This window comes from Rattus norvegicus, chromosome 11 (genome assembly GCF_036323735.1).
Source record: "Rattus norvegicus strain BN/NHsdMcwi chromosome 11, GRCr8, whole genome shotgun sequence".
Classification (NCBI taxonomy): domain Eukaryota; kingdom Metazoa; phylum Chordata; class Mammalia; order Rodentia; family Muridae; genus Rattus; species Rattus norvegicus.
In genome coordinates, this window is record NC_086029.1 from 43,498,112 (window position 1) to 43,522,390 (window position 24,279).

Genomic DNA, 24,279 nt, shown 5'->3' on the forward strand with positions numbered 1-24,279 from the left:
TGTGTGCAGTCCCAACTCTCCACATAGTGACAGGAAAAGACATGGTAAATTATGACCTTGCAAAAACAAAAGAGGATGCATGTCCAATGCTTATTACTTTAGGGACTACATATAAACCTTTTAGAGTCAACTGCAAGTCTGGCCATGCCTATAAATGTGAGAGGTAGGAGGAATGCTTAAGTTCAAAGCCAGCCACATGAAGAGCAGGTTTAGGCCAGCCAGGGCTACAAAGTAAGATCTTGTTTCAAAAACAAAAAGTAAACTGCACAAAAATAATATAACAGGCATTAATCAATAAAACAATACACAGTGTGACTGTTTGTTTAGTTGAAACATGGTTCTTGCTATGCATCCCAGGCTGGCCCTGAACTTGTAATCCTCCTGCCTCAGCCTAAGGGCTGGGATTCTTCTGCAAAGGTCTTACACTTCCAGATGCTACACGGAAAGCTGGGGCAGAGGGCTCCTGTCATGAATGTGGGGCTTTTGGCCCTGTCTGCAGGCTTGTGACCATTGATTAGCTCCCTTCCCTTGATAAAGACGCAGAGGACTTTCTTCCCATCACCTGGACACGGTAAGGAGGCTGTAAAGAAAACCATCTCTCAGGAAACAAAACCAGATGTCGCCCACTAAGCCTGTGAGGGACAACAGAGAACACAGTGTTCTGTGCACTGAACCGGGGAACACGCTCACCTGAGCCACTTCGTCACACAAGGGGCTACTGAAGAAGGACAAGATGATGTGGAACACCCCTCTTCTGGAGCACAGCTCATAGCAGTGCTTGTCTCTAATCCCCTGTCGCAGAATTTCTAACACCCATTCTTGTTCAGTTTTTTGCTAGGCCAGACAAACAAGAAAGTACTGTTAAATAAGTCAGAGTTTTTACTGGACAATCAAACACCACTGACTTCGGGTGATGGCTCAAAGCTCCAGCCTTATAATCGGCCCTGAAATCCAAACCCAAGTCCAGTGAAACACCAAGCCCCATGTAAGTGGGCGGGGCTTTTAGAGAAGAGTATGCAATACTGAGTCAGGTGTTCATCGAGGAGACACAAGAGGGACGGACGCTGGAGGTCTCTGGACTCAGACAGACTTCTAAAGTCAAGTCTAAGAAGTGCCAGGACATGCAAGTGTGTCTGGCTATGTGGGGCAGCACAAATGGTTCCTGTCTGACTTCGCTCTGCACTGTTTGTGCAATGGGACAGGGTAGTAAGCTGTATAACCAAGAAAGCAGAAGACGGTGTGGCTGAGTATGCCTGTTCAGGGGTCTCTGGGGACCATTACCTGGAAGTCAGAGCTGTAGAAGAACTGGTAGAAGCCTGGCAGTTTGTTCATGTTCAAGTTCTCATGGGACAGCAGGAACTTGCTGATCTTCCAGTACATGTGCTCCTCTGAGAAGACAGGAACATGGTCACTGATAGCCTCGTGGGACAGCCTGGCAGTGTGTTACTGGGGGATGGGGTCACTCAGTAAACTGGACATGAATCTCTACCCAGCAGAGGTTCTGTATCCATCTCATGATCACCTGTCCCCGAGAAGCAGGATTTGATTGGATACCTGAGACCACTCCCTCACGAGGGATTTCCCACCTGGTTTAGACACCATTTCTGGACTGGACCATAGAGACAAGAGCATAGCGCCCACACTGTCTGCTTCTAGCCTCTTCTAGAAAAGGGCTGACCCAGGAAGAAGGCTCAGACAAGGCAGGGAGGGTATACTCTTCCGGCTACAGTCTCAAAGTTCAGCTAGGATGCCACCGGTCCCCAACACAGACCTGTGGTATAAGGACTGAGATGGACAGCTATACCCAGGCACCTCAGACTCAGTGTGACCACAGCCACAGACATCTCCTCTCTGCAGCATTTTCTCCTAACAGGGTTTAAAGTCGGCAAAGTGAGAATTACTTTGCTTCTTCCATAAATTTCTAAGGCAGGGAAAGTTGTCATAAATGATATGAATAGATGAACAGCATGTCTGGCTTTTGGAGCAACTTGACTACGCACTGACAGGCTTAAGAAATGCTAGATCCCCAGGAACCTCAGCTGCTGAGAAGGTGGGGGAATCAGCTGGGTCCTTTGTCAGCTGAGACTATAACCTTGCTAGACTAACAGAGCCCTGGGGTCTCCAACAGTACCAATCTTCTACTGTTTTTTTTTCTGATTAATCCCAGATATGGCCTTGAGGTGAGTCAAGCCCTGTGACTTGCATGTCCCCTTGAGGTGACCCTATTCTCAGGAGTTGCGTTCTAACTTACACAGTAACTTATATGCTTTTCAGAAGAGCACTGAGAACCACACACACTGCAGCCCTTGCTAAGTGCAGATCAGTGAGCCAGTGTCAGACAAGAAGCTGCAAACTCCATCAGACGCATGCAATGCCAGGCAACCTGCAGGGCTTTGAAGTGTGCAATTCCTCTGCCCCTTACAGGAATCCTGGAGGCAGGGGTGCTGGAGAGTCAAGAAGCTCATGGGTCTGACTTCCCACCTGGACTCACACAACATCATTCATTCAAACTGTTTTTTTCTCAAGCAGAATCTGTCAGCGTACCTGGTCTCAAGATCTGCGCTGCTGCTTTGGCAATGAAAAGGGCCACAGTAAAAGGGAGCCTCAGGTTTGGAGCTTGAATCCCATTGCGGACAACGTCCAGCAGGTACAGAACCTGAGCAGAAGGGAAAGAAGCGTTTTCAGAAGGGGTCAGCTTTGCCACCCTAGGGACAAACAGGAAGCCACAGCGGGAAGGACACTGTGTGCCTTCCTGACAGAGATGCTTTCTGCCTCACGGTGGGCTGAGAGAGAGAAGCCTAACACCATGCCCTGAAAGTCCTGCCCTCCCCTCCTCCACCATGAGGTACGGGTTCCTGGGGGTCAGGTAGTGCAGATGACAGCTTCCTTTACCACTGAGTTTACACCAAAGACACTTTCAACAGAAGGAAGCCATTCTGTCTAGTCACAAGAAAACAGTGTCCAGGGGAGCCTTCCCCACTCTCCTCTGGGCCTTGGGGTTGGAGGGCAGCCTCCTAATATGAAGGGCTGTGCCTCGGCAGTGCCCCCTCACTATAAGTTCTCCATGAGAGCCCCCCACCCCTACCCCAGCTGCACCCTCATCTCCACAGGTCTCCAATTCCTACTCACTTGGGACTGTTCCCGGAAGCGAGCTCCCTCCAGGTGTGAGTAGTAGGCTGCTAGGACATAGTACGCCGCAGCTCGCATCTGGGGGTCATAGCTGCTGAGGGCTGCCACAGTTAGACCCAGAGCATTTGAGTCCAAAAATTTTCGACAATCCACCACAAACTCTACAGAAAGTAAATTATAGCATTAAACATACCATCCAAGTCTTATAATTCTTGTACAACTTACAGGACTCACTTTCTTTTACATCTTACCAATGCCAGCTGCACAAGCTGGACACAGAAAGCAAGTGTCTCCCCGGCTGCTGAGATAGGAAAGAGTATCTTCTCTGCTGTGGCAAACATTACCTTCTAAGGCACTGGTCAGTTCTAACCACAAATGCCCCCAAGGCTGAGAAAGTGAGGGTAACACCAAGGTCCACCATGAAATCTCAGCACATAAACAGAATGGGACACAGCAAGGGCCCTGGCTTCCAGGTTCTACCTTCTTCAGCTTGAGCCTCCCATGTATAAGTACCAGAAGGAACAGGCAGAGCAAAGCAGTGGGGCCTGGGCCCATTCAGTTTACAGAGGGTTTCCCCAACTCCACTGGGGCAACATTGCTCCTTTATTCTTTAAACACACAGCAAACCCCCACCTGCAGAGTGGTTCTCCAAGCTTAAAAGCAACAGTGGAAACCGTCTGCTGAGGCTGGGGCCGAGACATAATTAAGGCGCAGACACCTTGCCAACCACACACAAAGTTATGGGATGACCCCCAGCATTGACGTGGTAGGGAAAGCCTGCTGGGTGACATCCATTTGCTATCCGGCAGGCTTCAAGGCCCTTCCAACTGCCAGGAGAAAGTGTAAGACGTTGGCTCATGTGGTGGTGTGACTATGCTTGGCCCACAGGAAGTGACTCTATGGAGGTATGGCCTTGTTGGAGGAAGTGTGTCACTGGGGAGGTGGGCTTTGAGGCCTCCTGTGCTTCTGGATGCCTTTGGATTGAAATGTAAAACTCTTGGCTCCTCCAGCACCATGTCTAACTGCATGCTGCCATGCTTCTTGCCATGATGATAACGGACTGAACCTCTGAAACTGTGAGCCAGCCCCAATTAAATGTTTGCTTTATATGAGTTGCCTTGGTCATGGTGTCTCTTCAGGGCAATGAAACCCTAACTAAGGCAGCTCACATACACAGGAAAATCTATCCAAATAGCTCAGAGCTTGACCCTCACCAACAAAACTACACCTTGTCAGCTTTACTTTAATGGGAACTCAGGGTTTTCCCCAGGAGTAATTCTGTCCAAGAACCCCAGAAGAGAGCTGTTTCTCTTGCTGAAAAAATGAGTAACCTGGTGATGATTCCCCATAAAGATGCTTTTTAGACTGAATGGCCCATGACCCAATCAGGAACTAATGACACAAACCAAAATGAGTGCTGTATATGAGCACTCTTCGGGTCACTGTCATCAATGTAACACTGAAATTGAAGTGAACATGTGCATGCTAAGACAAGGATGGAGAGGGCGAGGATCCCAGCAGCTTCGGGAGGCGGCAGCTGGGGCGCTGGACATGAAAGCACAAGGGTTAGGACTAAGATCAGACACCAAAGGATAGATCGGTGACTCAGAGGGCTGCAAGAGAAACTATTTGAGCCCAAATGCAGTGGGAAAACCATCATGGAAAAGCCATGATGACTTGTTAGCAGCAGGGGAACTTGCAGGAGGTTAGGGAGTGACTAAGGCCTAAGAAGAACCTGCAGAAACAAGGGCCATGCTTCCCTCAAGCTGACCCAGGCTGGACTGTATGCAGCCAAGGAGCTCCAGCAGCACAGGCAGAGAGACAAAGGAAACTATGAAAAACTGAGGGAAAATAACAATCATGAAGTTTATAGGCAGTAAAAGGTCTAACAACAGTACAAAAGCCAAGTATGCTGGATAGCTGTGTGTCAACTTGACTCATCCGAAAGGAAGGAGGGAACCTCAATTCAGAAAATGTCTTCATGGGGTTGGGGATTTAGCTCAGCGATAGAGCACTTGCCTAGCAAGCGCAAGGCCCTGGGTTCGGTCCCCAGCTCCGAAAAAAAAGAAAAAAAAAAAAAAAAAAAAAAAAGAAAATGTCTTCATAAGATTAGGCTGTAGGCAAGCCTATATGTAGGGCATTTTCTTAGTGATCAAATTGGGAAGACCCAGCCCATGATAGGTCTCTGGGCTGATATCCTGAGAACTATAAGAAAGCCAGTTGAGCAAGCCAGGGGGATGCAAGCCAGTAAGCGGCACCCCTCCATGGCCTCTGCACAATCTTCCTGCCTCCAGGCTCCCTCCCTGACTTCCTTGAATGATGAGCTGTGGCATGGAAGAGGGAGCCAAAGCCTCTCCTCCCCACGTTGCTTTTGGTCATGGTGTTTCATTGCAGCAATAGATAACCTAAGACAGACACCGAGAAGGGAGAAATGTTCTGTACTATGGTTAGCCTCTTACCCAGGGCATGAACAAAACCATTTGGCTGAAAGGGTAACTGAGATAAACAGTCTGGCATGAGCCCTTTAGCAAAGATAGAGCTGAATCACAAATATGCTTTCATTAAGTGTACAGAGCGTTCGCGCCAGCTAAAACCAGAGCCAAGGTAAGGGCACACCACTTACCACAACCCACCTGATACTAAAGCGCAGACTGGAAGTAAAGCCTGGGAAAAGATCAATCAGGTGACTGTTCCAGTAACTATGGACTCAACTGCCCAATTTCTAACAATTGATGAATTGTGATGCAGAAAGAGAACTAAAAACTTTTAAAGCATCAAACTGCAGATAAAACGAATACCGCTTTGGAGAACAAATGAGATAGAACCTAACACATATTCGTGAATGGAATGTACTTGAGAGACAGAACAGTCTAAACATTTAATTTACACTTAATGAGAAGAGCTAGAGCTCTGATGGCTTGGATAATCCTAATGACTACAGACATTCTCAGACAAATGAATTTTCCACATGACCATGAGGAAAAATCAACTTCCTATTTTGTGACTTGCTCTATGGTCTTGGCTTTGTACTTACAAAAAAGGGTTGCCCTTGGGGGCTGAAAATATAACAGGCTATTTAAAAGTGGTGATAAAGGCTGTTCTGTTTTAAGAACCATTTGAATAGTAGTTTGACCTAAAACCAGTTCTAAAATCCTGAGATGGCTTAGCCAAGACAATGACCAAAGCACCCAGGTGTAGTGCAGACATAGATGGTACTGTGGCTCTGCCCCAGGAACACCAGGAAGTGGTCCTCAGCCTCTTTTTATATGGCATCCCCAGTCAGGAACTGTAGAAGGTTCCTCACAGAGCTGAGTTCACGGCTGGTACACAGGGCACCTGGCAGTGGCACTTACATCACGCTGTGCCAGCTGCCTTGGCAGATATGAGTCAGGAGCTGCAGACTGCAGGCCTATTCTGTCTAGCACAAGATCTGTTGTGGAAAAAACATCTGTCACTGACATTGCAAACAGCCTTGGCTGGCCCTGTTTCTTGGCCAAGGACTTAAAGAGGGGAGGTAGTAAGGTTATGAAAACAGGTTCCTGTCTCCACAAAGGGCTGGAAGTGCAGCAGCAAGACAGAGGAATCCGGGGCCTGACAGGACCAAGTCAGCAATATGTGTCTGTTGGGGAACTGCAAACAGACTGCAGGGGCCTTGGACTACACCCATGCACATATATACACCCATAACGTAAATAAAAAGAAAACCACGTCTAGAAGTCAGACACAGAAGCTTTTACTGTGTGCCCTAAATTATTTCTTCTATCACCTAAATTCCAAAATTTGAATGCATTATCCAACACTAAAAATAATTAAATTCTCAATTGGGGGAGGGGGATAGAACAATTTCCCCTGTTCTTCCAATTAAGTACAGATAAAGACCTTGATCATAACATTAAATAAACCTAGGGACAGGCCACTGGACACTGACCTCCATGTGTGCTGTGATGGCATGCCAAACATCCCATGCACGGAAATAACAACTAATTAAAAACCAACCAACCAACCAACGAACCAGCAAAGGTCTATAATGACTGAAAGGGAGAGAAAGCAGCTCAGTTCAGGGCTGGAGACCTACGAATGGCAAGGGGGACTGTGCCACTGTGTCCCTGGATCTAGTACTAAAGAGCCCAGTCATATATTCAAATAGACAGACAGACTGACTGACACAAAGCCTAAAAGGATGTTTTTTTGATTCAGGACTGACTTGGGGGCCATGACAACAACTAACTGCCACCTGACTGTAGAAGGCAGCACACTCACCTGGCCTGGTCAGTTCCCCAAAGAGGTGGAGGAGAAAGCAGGGGTCATAGAGGCCGCTGAGGTCCACTCTGGCAGTCTTGTCCTTAAACACCTGTGGCTCCCCGGTGTCCTGAAACAGTCCAAGCCAACAGCATGCCATCACCTGATGGATCTGATCATCTGAATGCTGACCCCACGGTCAGAGCTCATAGAGCAAAGCAGTTCTACACGATAATGGGATCTTCGCCAGCTGCTTCAAGCTTGTGGGGTAATAAATGAAACAGTGTGACTGCTGTGACCCGGCTTCAGGGATGGACACTGGGCAAACACTGTACCTCTGTAAAGGTTGGAATGGCAAGGAGGAAGGGAGAAAAGCGCATCCCACCTCAGTGTGAAGCAGCCTCCGGTACTGTGGGAAGTGCAGGATGGTCTGCATCATCCGGTCTGGGTCCAGCAAGCGGAGGATGTCCCCAACGCTTGGCTGCTGCCAAAGCGACTTGCCCAGGCTCCGGCATGTCTTGTGATGCTCCACAGCTGCTGGACCCCACAGCAGAACCCTAGAGCCAGACAGGGAAGCAGACTGGTTGTAGGACTCAGCAGAGACAGAACTAACGAGAACCACCCCAACATGTACTCTAAGTACACAGCTCATGCCCAGGGTCACTCTGGGTAAGCATGCGTGCTCTATCACTTCTCCCCAACACAGCTTCTGAGATCAGCATGCTGACAGTGCTGCTGAGGGTGCAGGGACCGCTAGTGCTGGCATAAGTCAGCACCCACACAGGCTCTTGATGTGTGTGGGCAGACTCTGAGCCCATGTGCATGCATTAATTTACCTAATCTGTGCAATGGTCCCATAGCTTACACAGCCATGTCCTGTGCACTGGGGAGAAGGGGCACCGGAAGGACTGGGGGAGCTGCATGGCCACCCATTCGCTGGCTGCTGTAGAAGAGCCGGGATTCTACGTGATGGTATGTGGCTCTCAGGCAGGCTAAAGCAGCTACAGGATCCTGACCTCCTGCTGCCCGCACATCGGACTGCCACACAGGTCTTCAGTCAACCCTGCCTGGAGATTCCCCTACAGCTCCCCACGGAGGCCCATGAGACATAGCAGGTGCTATGCTGTGAGTCTGGTTCCTGCTGACATTTACAAGGAGGTTTTGTTCTTGACCCCCCAAGTGTGCACTGTGGCATGGACATGCCACACATATGCCTACATGCATACAACATAAGGAAATATAAATGCTAATAAAACTTTCAAACAACAACAATAAAAGAAATGAAGTCTCGGATTTGAAGCTTAAATCTACTCTGTGGCGAGGGCTGCATGGGTGGGCCTGGGGTGCCCAGTGAGTGCCCTGCTCCTCATGCCCGCCTGTCAACCCAACGCTCACCTGAAACTGATGAGACTGAGGCTGTGCTGTTCATATGCACGGAGGAGAAGTAATATCTTCTGGTCTAGAGGGCAAATAAAGGCCTCTTTCAGGAAGCTGAACATCTCAACTCAACAAGAGGGTACACCCCACCAGCCCTGCCCACAGCCTGGCAATCAGGTCCCCCTCACCCAAGATGCTGAGGGTGGCACTGTAGGTCCCAAGGAGCACAGCAAAGTGGCTGCTCTCACAGACAGAAGGGCACATCCTCACCACTGTGGACATCAGGTCCAGCAGGGTTTCTGCAAGAAACAACAGGGACAAGCACCATGGAGTCAGTCTCACAGAGTGGGGTGCCTGCAGCAAGTCGGGGAGCTGAACTGTCCTTTCTGAGTAAGGCTCGGCTTTGGGCCTCCATCCAGCACCCAGCCTCCTCTCCAGGGTCATAGGCACCCTTTATAATGAACACATCTTCACAATCACCGTCTTTCTAGGACTCACAGGGCACAGGCTCAGGATCCAGCACCCCTACCACCAATTTTAAGAAACCCAAGATTTTAAAATCTAAGAATCTCCCCAGTTATCCCACCACAGTCGCCAGCATGTATACTACTGCCTGCATGGAGCATGGAGCCCATTTTTAACTATCTGTACCAATACTTTGCATCTAACAGTTTTCTGTCTTCGACTTAGTAGCTTATGACATATCAACCCCATGCTGATGTGTAAGGTCTGGGGGTGAGGGCTTTCTCTCTAAACAGTGTTACTGTGAGTGGGCAGGAACTGTCATCAGACATTCAAAGCAGACTACTCTGCTGCACTCAGGATTTGTGAGCACAAAGCGCAAGCCAACGAAGTTGGAGACAGTGCAAACTTAGCTGGAAAGACTTTTCTTTTAAAGATTTACTTATTTATTTAAAGTATGTGAGTGCACTGTCGCTCTCTTCAGACACAGCAGAAGAGGGCATCGGATCCCATTACAGTTGGTCATGAACCACCATGTGTTTGCTGGGATTTGAACTCAGGACCTCTGGGAGAGCAGTCAGTGCTCTTAACCTCTGAGCCATCTCTCCAGTCCCTGAAAAGACTTCTATAGAATGAGTTATCTCCATAAGTTTAAGCCCTTGCAGCTCAGGTTCAATCTTCCCTACAACATTACTGTAGGTAATCCACTCCTCTCAGGACAAATGTCCACATTTGTTTCCCATCGCTCTCAATGTCCCCAGTTCCCAGACTTTTAACACCAGCTCCTGATAGGACCACATGAGCGCCACCACAACCTCTGTAAACCAGCAAAGCCTTCAAAACAGGTGGCAACTTCTGGGTCACTTTTTTTTTTCTTTTCTTTTTTTCGGAGCTGGGGACCGAACCCAGAGCCTTGCGCTTGCTAGTCAAGCGCTCTACCACTGAGCTAAATCCCCCACCCCTTCTGGGTCATTTTTAAGACACAGGAGCATGCCTCGTCCCTGGCTTCATAGACAGATATTCTAGTATTTACTCTGAAAGCAGATGGGGGAACCACTTTGTGTGCACGGCTGTGTGGATAAAAGTGGAAGAAAGCAGCCACCACTGAGCGGAGCTGGCGGAGTGTGCGGTCACCTTTTACTGGACTGTCTGGAGTTTCCTCTTCTTTAGATGTCAACATGGTTGGCAGGAACAGAGAATGCTGGGTGAGCATCATGTGCATCACTGAAAGCTGGACCAGTTTTGTGTGCCCAGAGCTTTCTGGACTATATAGGAGCTTTGTGGCATCAAGCAGGGTCCTCAAAAAGGTGAGGTCCTGGTACCGAAACCTGGGAGACAGTCAAAGAGAAAGAGTGCATGAAGGTGAGTTTGGTTTTAAGAAAGGAGCAGGAGACAAACGTGCACTGTGCGTTACTCCTCACCTGGTTCTGTCAGTGACACGAGTTGTACTTGTTTCATCACAGTCCTATCTGTACACCACGACAGGGATCACTAACCTACACCATGATGACATTCTGCCATGATACAGACATCACAGAATGAGCTGAATGGACTAAGACAGCTACATTTCTAGGAGCCACAACCTCATGTGGGAGCACCATTGCATACAGACGGTCGTTGACCAGACCATCTTCTGTGGCACATGGTTCAATCATCTTTGTGACAGACATCAAAAGAACTCTTTGTTTAGCTGACCCAGCAGGTAGCAGAACCGAGTCTGAGGACGCTCCTCTGCAGTGGACACCCTCAGGTCAGCCTTGGTCCTTCAGCCATTTGAACTACACCAAACTATGTCTTAAATCCCTTCCAACCCACTAAAAGTCCCACTATAGAAATCCCAGCAGTCTGTGTGAGCATTAGGAGGTCCCTACGCTTGTAATCCCTGCAGTCTGTGTGAGCATTAGGAGGTCCCTACGCTTGTAATCCCAGCACTTGGGATGAGGGATCAGAGTTGGAGGCAGCTTGGGCTACGAAAAAAAAAAAAAAAAAAAAAAAAGGAGGAAGGGAGGGGAAGGGAGGAAAGGGGAGGGAGAAGAAAATGACAAGGAGGAGGAGGAGGAAGAAGAGAAGAAGAGGGGAAGAAGTAGTGTAGTACTGGTGGTGGTGGTGGCAGCAGTAGTAGTAGCAGTAGTAGTAGCAGTAGTAGTAGTAGCAGTAGTAGTAGTAGCAGTAGTAGTAGTAGCAGTAGTAGTAGTAGCAGTAGTAGTAGTAGCAGTAGTAGTAGTAGCAGTAGCAGTAGTAGTAGTAGCAGCAGCAGTAGTAGTAGCAGTAGTAGTAGTAGCAGTAGTAGTAGTAGCAGCAGCAGCAGCAGGAGCAGTAGTAGTAGTAGTAGTAGTAGTAGTAGTAGTAGTAGAAGAGCTAGAACCTGGAACCACCCTTCACTTCACTCTCCTGTGTAACATTTTCTCTGAATGTTGGCTGCCATGAGTAATCAGGAAATGAAGATTATAGGCACTATACACAATTTCCTGACTCTCTGAACACCCACACTGAACCATAGCAAGTGTGAGTGACGTCACATGAACTCTTATACATTCCTTGCTGGGAGCGCAAAGTCACCCAACTTTGCTCACCTAGTGGCAGTCAGTGTGCAGATGGGTACTAGCAGTCAGCAGGTCCCCCAGCATGTGTGTACAATGGGTATCAGTGTGCACCCACAGACATGTGGGAGCCATTGCAGGGGCCACAATAGTGGAGATGGCTTAGGGAACAGCCTAGGTGTGCGCAGGCAGGGTACTGTGAAATAAACCACCATACTGTCTAAAGATGGAGTCTATTCAGTGGGAGGCCTGATGACTTTCAGATCTATAGATTTTTAAATTAGAAACAGCTGAGTGTAGAAGAATGACAAGAGTGTTCAAGAGGTCAAACACAGGCACGCAATAACGCGCTGTGCTGGGACACTCTCTGCCATAAAACTCAGTGGATCAAATACTGCCTAGCATTTGTAGGGTCAGAGGCTCAGCCCCAGTACCACAAGAACAAATAAATAAAACAAGATAAGCAGAGCACATTTGGAAGGAGACAAATGTGGGGCGGGCAGATGAAAAATTATTAGGAATGACAGACATCTGTGACATTCATCATGCTTGAGTACAGTTATAATCTATTTTTTCTATTTCAGTTTTACTTACAATGTATGTTTGCATGTGGGTGTGCACATGTCACAGCATGCATATAAAGGCCAGAAGACCAAGTGCATCCTGGGCCAGAAACAAACTCAGATGCTCAGACTTGGCAGCAGGCACTTTTACCTACTGAGGCATCTTGCCAGCCTGTTTTGCTTTCTTGAGATAAAGTCTCACTCAGTCCAGGCTGGCTTTGAACCTGCTGTATAGCTGGGGAGGGCTTGAATCTCCCCCCAATGCTGCATCACAACAAGCATAGCATACCCTTCCATGTTCCCATTTCTAAGATGTTCCTTCTCACAGACAAGGCTGACAGCAGCTCTGACTGAGGCTAATGACAAGGGAAAGGACTGCACGGTCAGAACACCCCTATCTTTATAAGCCCGCAGCAAGGAAATGAAATCAGCTTACTTGAGTCCTGTCTTCACAAACTGCTGCCAGTCACCAGGGTCAACCTCCTTAACTGCATGCTAGAAAAAGGCAAGCAAAAACGCACACGGAACATGTCAGTGAGCTGAAAACATGGAGGCTCCACCCTGAGTCTCCAGGGGCAGCTGAGCTACCTCCAGTCCCTCTTACAACTCTCTGAATCAGGCTCACAAAGAACCCTGCCATCCCTCCTATTAAGTCTGTCAGTTCACGGCAGCTGCCCCAGCCACCTACAACCATTCCCGCTGAGACTAAGAGGGCAGAGAAAGCACAATGATCTTAAAGAAAGACTAACTCACACAGACTTCGAAGTTACCGCAAATATAAACAAAATATCCAAACCAGACCCCGCTTTGAGACAGGATCCCAAAATGTAGTTAGCTTCAACTTCTACTCATCCTGCCCTTCTTCCTGAGTGATGATTATAGGTGTGGGCTACCAGGCTCTGTTTACTCAGTGCTGGTGTACCAGCTGAGCAAGAGCTCTCTACAACCCTTTGTTTTGATATTTTTTAAAAAGTAGCACAGATGGTTTATTAGCACGCCCATGTACATCTAACGTGCAAAAGGACATTTCCTTAGTGACCCTGTTACATCTTCATGCCTCCTTTTCAGAGGGCACAGGTGGATCTGCAGTTAGCCTTTTACTGAGGAACCAGCGGACAGTACTCAGGGGATTCTCTAACTCAACCCAGGAAGCAGTGTTCAAAGGGAAGATGTCTGTGAAACACGAGTCTCAATGCTGGCCCTGAGGCACCAGCTGAGTACAGTGCACATTTGTCTCCTCCACCAGGCCAGCCACACGAGGCCTCAGTGCCAAGGCTGTGAAGGAAATTCCAGAGCACTGCACGCCTCCACTGAGGGACCGCTCTGAGCCATCCATCCTTAGCCGCAGCAGCTGCCCGTCAGGAACTCACCTACACATACTGACGATGGCTAGCGCTGCCTTGACGGGATCTACATACTCTAGAAGTCAGACCTCTGGGCATCTCTGTGAGGGAGTTTCTACTCTGGGTTAACTGAGGTGCGAAGGACTCACCCTAAAGGGCAGCATGGTCCATTCCATGGGTCCCAGTGTGCGCACATGGAAAAGGCTGGCTAAACCCACAACTTCACCCATCTCCACCTCCTTACAGAGGTAGCCATGCGTTCCTGTCATGCTGCCTTCTTTGCATGGGCTATAGCTATAGGCTGAGAGCCCAACAGAGCCTGCTACTGTCACCCATGTAGCCACGCAGGACTCATCACAGCACTCTTTTTAACAGCAAAAATCATGGAAAGCCACGCACAGGTCTCAACAGTGTGTGCTAAGCACATTTCACTAGGAGGTCAGCGCCACTGCCAACACCAAAATGTGTCCACAGACACTGCTGTGGGGGGAAAGCCTTGAACATATGCTATCATGTTAAAAACAAAACAAAACCAATGCCTGAAAATGCAGGCTATGCATGACATGCACACAGCTCCATTAACACTTAAAGTTAGTTATTGCAAACACATGCATGCAGAGATCCATGACCTCTCTAGGGTATTCATTCACATAACACGGTGGAATGGCCTCACAGTGCTTTCTTATTTTCACACTGCTGGTTTTCCTAGAGGAGGAAGCGGGGGCTGTGGATGGAGCTAAGGGGTCACAGGAGCTAAGCCTGCCCTCGGCCATTCGGCTCCCTCCCAGCTCTGCACCACTGGTTTCTTAAGCAGGGATGGTCATTTGTTAGCTTTATGATCACAAAACCCAGGAAGTTCAAATTTTCATCATGGGATTGAGGAAAAGGATGGTAGACATCTCACACACGGATTACTACTAAGAAACAAAAGCCTAGTTACTCATTCTCATGCCTACAAAGTATTTAACCCAGAGAAGCCACACTGAAGAACACACATTGAAGTTATGCCTTTTTTGGGTTCCTTTTACTTTAAATTCACAAACCTATGACATAACAAATTAAGTCAGAAGTACAGGCTGTAAGTTTTACACACACAGGCACACGTGCGTGTGCGGGCTTTGTGTGATGTATACCACTTGATGATTTGTAATAAACTCATGAATAAAAACACAACAGCTAGATTGAAGTGGCCACTCAAGCAAACACTTGCCCTGACCAAAACCCTACATGCTTCAACTCCTGAAGAGGGAGCTTTGCTCAGGGTTACAATGGACAAATACACGGTACCTGCCTGGAAACTCTATGCCACACTCTGGAGCTAACAGTAACTTTGGGGACGCTATTTGCATAAAAAACCAAAACACACCACTACCATCACCACCCACCACCCACCACCAAGCAGCTCAAAGGGGACGGTGCTTTAATAGAGGGGAATAAACAAGGAGCATTTCTAAATTCTCTAACAATTACCAATCTGCAGACTAAATGGCTCACTGAAGCCAATGCTTCAGAAACCAGGGATGAAAGGCCTGGGGCTATCATAAGCAAACTGTTCAACCCACATTCTCAAACACCCTGAAGTCAGCCACAGGAAAGGGTACATGTACTGATGAGTGAGGGTAAGAGTAACAGATTGTTTTTTGTTTTTTCCTAGAAACAAAGTGATCCAGAAGATAGGAAAGCAGTTCCTATAAAACAGTTAAGGAAATACTAAACTGTCAACTTTGAATTTCAAACCTAGTAAAACTTTCCCCAACTCATCCCATGAGGCCTGCCTTACCTAACACAGAAGCATCCGCTCCAGTAAAGCCACATGAAACACAGCCATTCCTTATGCACAATAGAACAACACCTAACACATTCATTAGCAAGGCAAATCCAAGAGACAGAGCAAGGTTGATACATTATGATCAATATACATCAATAATGCACTAAGAAGCAAGGCTGGCTTATCATTAACTAATAGAAACCACCCTATTAACAAAGCCATTAACTAATAGAAACCACCCTATTAATAGACTAATCAAGATACAGACTATAACATCTCAGTAGATGCCACTCCTGATAAAAGATGGCTTACAGATTCAGGGCCCTCCTACCCCAGCTCTGCCCCGGCTGTGGCTCCTCTCATGCCCTATGAGGCCACACTCGCAGCACACAGCTAGAAATGCACCTCTGAAGTTTGGCTCGTCTGGCTTGCTGTCCCCTTAGCATGCAGCCAAGATCTCTAAGGAGAGACACTTACCAACAACTCGCTTAATCGGAGCAGCATTGTCTTCTCCTGCTCCTGGGTGTTCTCGTTTTCTGGCTCCCTGCCACTGAAGGACACAGCCAGCCACTGTATACAGGACCGCAGGAGGGTCTTCCTCCAGGAGGCCAGCTCCTCTGCTGACTCTGCCAAGGCTGCTGAAACAGAGTCCGCCACGATCCAACTGCAGCAGGAGAGCAGGTGGCAGATCACGACACTGCTAAGGGCACTGGCCATTCTGAGCATCACACCGTCAGGAACAACAGGTCTCTCCACTGAGGTTTAACTAGGGCCTCCCACCTCAGCACTAGTGACATACAGAGCCTGGTGCTTTCTCTGGAAGACTGTTCTATTGAAACACTTAGTGGCACTCTGTCCCCTCCACCCTCTGGAGACCAGAAACCACATCACCTCACGCTGGTTAGACCCTGCAAAACAGCTTCTGGGGAGGCCACTCTAGTAGAACACTGCTCTCAGGGCATCAACCACAGCCATCTACATGCAGAGATGCACTTCTCCAGCCGATGGCTGCTCTAGTCAGACCTGCTGCTGGTGCATCTACTGATGCAGTGAGATGTCAGATGCTGCTTTCCCTTAACTTTCATTCTGTGTGCCAAACAGACAAGTGACAGCAAGAAGGGGGAAAGCACCCAATGGCCTTGGTTTTCATACCTCTTGTGATTACTCAGAGTCCGAAGCAAGTTGGGTAAATGGTCCATGAGGACACGCAGATCTTTGGTTCTTGCAAATGGAATGAGCTGGGCCAGGGCCTCCAGATGCAGCGCATGTTTGGAAGGCCCAGCGATATGAAAGAACCTGTCTCGCACTTGTCTCCACAGGGCTCTCAAGACAGGAGTGACAGCAGAGGATACTAGGTAGACACAAAGCAGAAGTCACTGTAGACAATGCAGAGTACTTATGAACAAGAGGGTGACTGTGGGAGCCGCCCTTCAGAAAGCACCTGTCACCACGGACACACATACAAAGCAATAGGGGAATTGCTTTTATGTTTACTATAAATGACTAAGTTGGAGGTGGTTGGTGCCAGACTTGAGGCTCAGCAGGGGGAGAGAATTGGATTCACGCTGCCCAGACTCAGTATGAACTTACCAACAACTTTCCTGAGGGATGGGACAGTGTGATGGGAAGGACAGATCAGCCTTCAGTTACTTCAGCTCAATCAGAAACAGCCAGACCACCCCAATGACTGCCCACCCCACCCTGCTTTTCTAATTAGGAATGGACAGGCAGGCACCTGGGGCCGCACTTCACTTACTAAGGGCAAGAGACAGGACGTTGAGACATCTCAACTTTCTCAGCCTAAAGAGATTCCAGTGAGGATGGGAACAGGACTGTAGTGTACCCATACTTGAGTGACAGGGTTTAAGATGGCAACTATTCTGCCTTTCCAGGTGGGAACTTGTAAGTTGCCCAAAGCCAGCTATTCCCATACCTTCTGTTGGCCGCATGAAGCTTCCTTGCATCCTGTGTTGGAGGTACACATGGATAAGGGGGAAGAAGTCATCCAGGTGCTCCTGCAGGCTGGGCCCCACACCAGGCTGCCCACACCACAGCTCAAACTTCAGTAGGTGCGTACTGCTGTACTGGAGGAGGAGGCTGGCAATGTCCAGGGCTGCCTTCGTCCGTCGGACCAGGCAGTACTCAAGTAGGTCAGCTGGCACCACAGGGGCCAGCACAGGGTCTTTCTGAAGAGTCTGAAGGAATACAGTGTCCAGCTCTTGCTCAGCCAGAGTGGGGAGGAGAGCCCCCAAGCCACGCACATACTCGGCACACCAGAGTAGCTCACTGCTCTGCAGCCGATTCTGATGGCTGCTTGTCAGCAGTTGTACCAGGGTCTTTCCAAGACTGCTCAGTTGTCTCTCCTTCCCGGGACACTGTGTGCCTTGCTGGGTCAGCAGGTGGGCCTCTGGCAGTCCCAGCAGAGCCAAGGTGACTTCTCGGATCTGGACACCTTCCATGTATGGGTGCAGCTCTCGCAGGGCCTCCAGCTGAGGCAGGGTCTTGGGTGTCATGGCTGAGTTCACAGTCCTAGTGCGGAGCTCTCTCAATACACTTTGAGTGATGGCTTCTGAGTACTTTGCCAGAAGGCCTAACTGACCCAGTTTATGGAGAATTGGGGAACTTGCCACCAGTAGCTGAAGGACCCCTGCACTGAACTGGGCTGCAAGGAGCTTTACAAGGACAGGGCTGAGTGTGTGTGGAGGTAAGGCTTTCTGCTCCAGGGCCAGGAACCAAGTCTCCAGTGTGGGGTGTTTAAGGATGGCCACCAGCAGCTCCTCTACTGTCTGAAAGACAAAGCTGTGCGTCACACAGAGATGAAGGGAGGCCACAGCTAGCATTCTGTGTTCTCAGTGAAATAGAGCAAGGAACACTTTGCAAACCTGCTCTATCCTTAGCCCCAAATTTTAGTGACACTCTCAGGCACGTTCGCCACCTCCTGACTTGGGCTGTCAGGACACTACAGTCCTCCAGGGTGTGCTGCACCTCCCATCCATTCCCTGCACAACAATGACAACCAACCTGGGGTACAGTTTGTCCCCACCTAGCCACCAGCATGTCATTACCCAGCAGAGCAGACACAATACAGCCAAACTGCCTTTTCCTGTCGTTTGGGTGGCCATGCAAAAACAAGGGATTAAAAGGAGCCACCTGCTGCCTGCTAGTGCCTCTCTGGTGGCTTTGCTCTACTGAACAGATCTGGTAGAGGGCCATGGTCTATCTTAACAAACGGGGCAGTTGTTTATACTCAGACAATGTCCCTGGGGAAGTTGGACAGAGACTAAGGCACAATTAAGAACTAAAGTCAACCCTGTTTCCACTTTTAGGTGGCCCCAAGAAATGAGTTCTGGCCCAGGCGACTTCTACACACTGACCAGACCACAACTCCTAGGCAGGATAGGGAATGATGTAGTCTGGGTATATCTCTCATAGCCTTACCAACCATGACCTGGAAGATGGTCTGCTAATTCCCAGGGAAGAAAACAAGCTCCTTATACCATGGTTATTTCTGAAGGAAGAAAGAAACCTATCCCCTTTCCAACAAGGCTTTGCCAAACAGAAACCAGAGCTACATCTCCCACAAAGTCAATGTGGAGATCAAGGAAGAAAGCAGCCTATTTCATAAGACTACGAAATGAGAACATACCTCTCCCCAAGCCCACTGGGAGTTTCCTGGCAAACTACAACAGAAATAGCCATCTGGCCCAGTGAAACAGGTGACTACAGACAGAAGAATGCTGCTGCGTACATGTGCCCCAGTCAGCAGGACAGTTGCCTGACCCCCACTCTGATGCTCTGAAAAGGCTCAGGGCACAGGCACAAACAAGAGCTGAGGGCTGACATGATTATAAAGGACTGACTGGAAAGAGAGCCCTCCTTAGGCAGAGGTCATAGGTGGCTTGCAACATCTCAGGTATAGTTTTCTACATTTCTCTATTTTCCTACAGTGACCATATAACTCAGAACTAGCCAGTATCTGCAACCTTGTGGGAAAAGGGTAACAGGCTGAATGTGAGTGGTGGAGGGAGGGGAGTACCTTGTCAGTAGCCAACTCAAGTGAAGCTACAGACTCCATGTCCAGAAAGAGATCAGACTCAGCACGGGCAGCCTCCAACTTCTGCTGATTCTGGGTGTCCAGCTGCTCAGAGTGGATAACCAGGTGCTTAAGGAGACCCAGTAGGAACTGAAGGAGAGTTGGGCCCACACTTTTGCCCAGCTGTAAGAAACACATGACTCTCAGACAAGGCAGGGCTGACCCGTCACAGAGCAGTGATTGCCAGGCCCCATGGTGTCACCGCAGAAAACTAGAGGGTTAGGCAAACCAGGGAAGACTTGTATGCAGTTTCCAAGTTTCTTTCACATGTGAGATTTGGCTTCCTCCAGAACTATAAGGCAATCTCCCCTTCCCACCATTCTTCCCCAGATGAGCCCATGCTGAGACAAGAGAGCACATGGGTATGGACTCGATATTTACAGGAGCGTGGGATAAAGGAAACTCATTGTCCTAAACCTCAGGGAAATACAAATGGTAACTTTGGCTAAAGTAAGGAGGGTAAAGGCACTAGTCACCAAGCATGACAATCTGAGTTCAGTCCCCAGCATCTATACTGTGAAAGAAAATCAACGCCTACATGCCAGCCTCTGCCCTCCACATGTGCACATAAATAAAAATAAGTAAATCAATAAATGTAGTAAGGTTGGGGGAAGGGGTGGTGTTGATTTCAGGAAAACAGGGTTTCTTTGTGTAGCCTTGGCTATCCTGGAACTCACCGAGATCAGCCTGCTTCTGCTCCTGAGTGCTGGAATTAAACGTCATGTGCTACCTCACCTGGCTTTGTTTTTAAAATAAGGGAAATGGGTCAATAACCAAACCTAAAGTAAGGAAGTGTAGAAGCACATCAGCACAAGGTTCAAAAGTGAGCTACTGGACTCACAAACCATCAAAGACAAGACTTGGCCATGCTGCTGTGTCCAGGCGACCAAAGGAAGGGCCTTGTCCTGAGTGCATACACCAGCAGACAGAAGAGTACTGCTGCCTCTGCACAGCTGTTCCAGGAGGCTCCAGCACGGGAACTGCACAGCTAAGAGTCAGGCTCTAGAACTGGGGTCTGCCTTGTGGCCTTATCAGGATTCCTGTCCCTCCCTGTGGTACAGACTCAGGAGAGCACATGCTGTGCATGTGGGGGCTGGGAGGAGAAGGAAAGGAACTGACCTGGCTGAAGTTCTCCACGGTGCTCTTAAGGTACAGCAGGACCTGCTTGGCTGAGCGCAGCATGTGCTGCAGAGGTAGGCACGGGACAGCGGCTAGAAGCTTTGCCTGGACATTCTTATCCCCAAGTGTTTGGCTTTCATACGCTGTTTGCAGCAAGGTGGAAAAGCAGGCAGATGAGGGGGGCGTATAGGGTCCTGAGGTGCCAGACACCTGCAAGGGCTGAGGTATCAAAAAGGATAAAACAGGAAAAAAATTACCTCAGAAGCAAAGGCTACACACACTGCTGACAACTGTGGTAGTGTGTAATGAAGGGCATTCCACACTGAGCACGCAGGGCAGTGTGGCACTGTATCTAGGGAGCTCCATCCCAACACTGACAGCAGAGATCATCCTAGAGTGTGTGTCTGCTGAAGGGATGCATAGGCACTGGCACTCACCACACACACACCTTCTAGAGAGGAGCCGACTGCCAAGACACGGCATGTGACTACTATATTACCAGGACAAATTGCTGCAAACTAGAAAAGCATCCCACCCAAAGCAAAGGCCTACTGCAAGCTACCTGTCCACACCAGAATACCTTGTCCAAAGGCCTAAGGGAGCATGGTGTGTGGGTTGTAGGGGGATAGGTAAAGGAAAAGAAGGATCCAGAGTAGTCCTGCTCCAAACACAAGTTACTTGCTTATAACCACCAGGCTACCATCTAATTCTACACATGTGACTCAGAGCACATGGCTTCCTTCAGCTGAAGAGCTCAGGCACTGTGTCAGGAAGCTCAGTGGTTCTCGAAGCATGGTCTGAGGACAAGGACAGCAGCAGCAGTACATGAGACAGTGGGACAAGGCTGAGTCTCAGGATCCCACTCCACTCCATACCCGCTAGCTAGGTGACAATGATGGTCAGAGCCTGGCAGTCAGGTTTAAGTAAATACCACAAAGGACGGGTCCAACTATGACCCACCTCACTAGGAGCAGACACCAACACCAGTGCACAGGCAGAGTGGCACTGTTGGTGACCAAGGCCTCTTTGTAGAAGAAGGTGGCAATCACTGATTTAGACATTAGCTCTGGAAACAGACTGACCAAGTCCTGTCCCACCACCAACTGTGGGTGGAAGCTCTCTGCACGTGTGATAACGGGTGATCAGACTCTTGACCTACCTCTCAGAGGTAGTGGCTCAAATGGCTTAAAATATACATGGCATACCATCAACATGGCATACCATCAACATGGCTACCATCGCAAGAAAAGAGTCTTTATCTGCATTTTTAAGCATAGCTGAACTGGATTGAATCTACACAAATCCAGAGCAGTGTTTAGACATACAACATCTGAACAAGAATGCCATTACACAGAGCCTCCCCATCACCCATTTCCTCTCCTGGTGTAGAGCCCATGGGGTATAACGAGGAGCAGACATGCTAGCTGAGAACACCAAGGTCTGCAGAAGAGTGGAGATAAACACTCCATTTACTTGGGAAGGGAAGAGAGGAAGAGGCCAGGCTGAAGCAGTGACAATTTCTGTCCTAAGGGAGCCACTCCGTTCACGTCAGCTGAGCAGCGCTAACATGACTGACATTCCTCTATTCAGCAGAGGACAGAGGAAGGTTAAGCCCTGGCTCTGCAAACTGTACAGTATCGGGACCCTCCAGCTACACGTCCAGCTACAAGTGCAGAAACACTTCAGGGAGCAGTGAGTGTAACTCACCAAGGCCTCCTGGGCTTGCTCAGGAATCCAGAGACTGTAGTATCTGTGAAACTGGGCAAGCTGCTGACAGCAGAGCAGGCTAGCAGGCTCGAACTTGTCATAAGACTGGAGCAGAAGGCACAGGGCTAGGGGGTCCCTCTGGGTATGGAGAATGTCAGTCAACACTGCAGTCATGTATGCCACGATGCTTTCCCCTGCAAAGGAATTGAGGCAGGCAGGGTTAGGGAAAAGTAAGACTGCCTCTGAGATACTGATGTGATGCCCCTCCATAGTCAGTCACATCAGACCCAGGAGTACCAGCTCCATGAAGGGTCAGACACCCACCTGGGAGAGCACATGGTCTGAAATCAGGTCCTCAGGTCTGCACGGCCAGACCAAAACTACCTAGGCCAAAGACTTGCACGTGATGTTCCTGTCCCTTCCTCTGCCTTGGCACATAGGCCTCTCCAAGTCACTCTCCAGGTATAGCACTCCCTGCCTGACCAGATCCTCTAGGGTAAGCATGGTTGCCTTGCCCAGGTATCATAGAAACCATGCCTTCAGATGGCATGGCTGTAAGACAGGAAGAGCCTGTAACCCTGGGCCACTTCCCAGAAGACAGCCATCAGAAAAGTCATCAGGCCTGTACTGGTCAATGACAAGGTACCTGCTTCACATTCTGTCCCGAGGAGCAGCTTATTCCTGGCTTCCAGAGCTGCAGGGACCAGAGCACTGAAGGGGAAGGTGAGCAGAATCATGTCTTCATTTAACAAGAACCCAATATCCTCATCCAGGCCCTCACTGCCTTCCACCAGGACGTCCACCATGTCCAGCACATCTGCAACAGAGGAGGGGAGGCCAGCTTAAGTAGGGGCCATCAGAGGCTCCCACTGGAGACAGCCCAAGACAGGGAGAGGCTAAAGAATGTTTACAGAAAGAGAGAAACAAAACCAACAAAAATTCTCAAACTTCTCTTGGGGAAAAATGCTTCCCGGAGTTTGGGCCTGAACAGGTGACGATGAGGCCTATGGTTCTTATGGATCTGACAAGTGCAGGCTACTCTGCTAAGGTGGTAACTAAAGCCCAAGGACCTTACCCCATACTCAGACAGACAAGCTGACATCTGAGAGGGCTATAGCACAGACCAGTAATTGGGCACCTAGGTTCAAACCTTCTCTCTCCTCCCTCTTCTCCTCCCAGTCCTTCCCTCTCACCTACCCTCCTCTTATCCCCTTTCCTTTCTTTTCAAAGAAGGGGAGGCCTCCCTTGGCTATCAACCTGCCTTGGCATATCAATTTGCAATAGGACTAGGTGCATCTTCTCCTACTGAGACTAGACAAGGCAGCCTGGTTAGGGGAAAGGGATCCAAAGGCAGACAACAGAGTCAGTGACAAGCCCCGCTCCTGCTGGTAGGAGTCCCTCATGAAGACCAAGCTGCACATCTGGTACATATGTGTAGGAGGTTTAGGTCCATCCCACGAATGCTCTCTGGTTTATAGTGCAGTCTCCGTGAGCCCCTATGGGCCCAGATTAATGGACTCAGTAGGTTTTCTTATGTAGGCCTTGACCCCTTGGCTCCTTCAATCCTTACTCCCTCTCTTCTACAAAACTCCCCGAGGTCTGCCTAATGTTTAGCTGTGGGCTCTACATCTGTTTCCATCAACTGCTGGGTGAACAGGTTCAAATCTTGAAGTTACAAGGAAGCACTTGTGATAGCCAAAGTGACTTGGTCTCTCTGTTCCCAGCTCTCTGAACTATATATATATATACTAAGGAGGAAAGCAATCCTTCCTCACCTTAGAGCTGTTAATGAGGTTTCTGAGATCTGTGAATTTAACAGTGCCAGTACACAGTAGACCATACACACATACAGAGCAGCTAAATTCTTCTTGCATGGTCCAGTTTGTAAGTGAGATGGCTTCATCTGCAGAGAGGCCTCATCTTTCACACGAGGAAACGG

General features: G+C 48.9%; 1 protein-coding gene across 3 annotated transcripts in view; it reads right to left on the minus strand.

Annotated features, from left to right (window-relative positions):
• Urb1 (URB1 ribosome biogenesis homolog) overlaps positions 1–24,279 on the minus strand; it is a 60,766-nt gene that overhangs the window by 7,479 nt on the left and 29,008 nt on the right. The window contains exons 18-34 of one of the 3 annotated variants that reach the window (NM_001191661.1): positions 22,987–23,157; positions 22,341–22,534; positions 20,634–20,852; positions 19,458–19,637; positions 17,355–18,207; positions 16,574–16,772; positions 15,899–16,085; positions 12,747–12,805; positions 10,342–10,535; positions 8,934–9,044; positions 8,764–8,827; positions 7,754–7,925; positions 7,390–7,498; positions 3,130–3,290; positions 2,545–2,656; positions 1,282–1,388; positions 691–834 (exon numbers count right to left, since the gene is read on the minus strand). In NM_001191661.1, the coding sequence (NP_001178590.1) occupies positions 691–834; positions 1,282–1,388; positions 2,545–2,656; positions 3,130–3,290; positions 7,390–7,498; positions 7,754–7,925; positions 8,764–8,827; positions 8,934–9,044; positions 10,342–10,535; positions 12,747–12,805; positions 15,899–16,085; positions 16,574–16,772; positions 17,355–18,207; positions 19,458–19,637; positions 20,634–20,852; positions 22,341–22,534; positions 22,987–23,157 (3,236 nt within the window). The other 2 variants (XM_039088427.2, XM_039088428.2) reach the window with 2 other exon arrangements.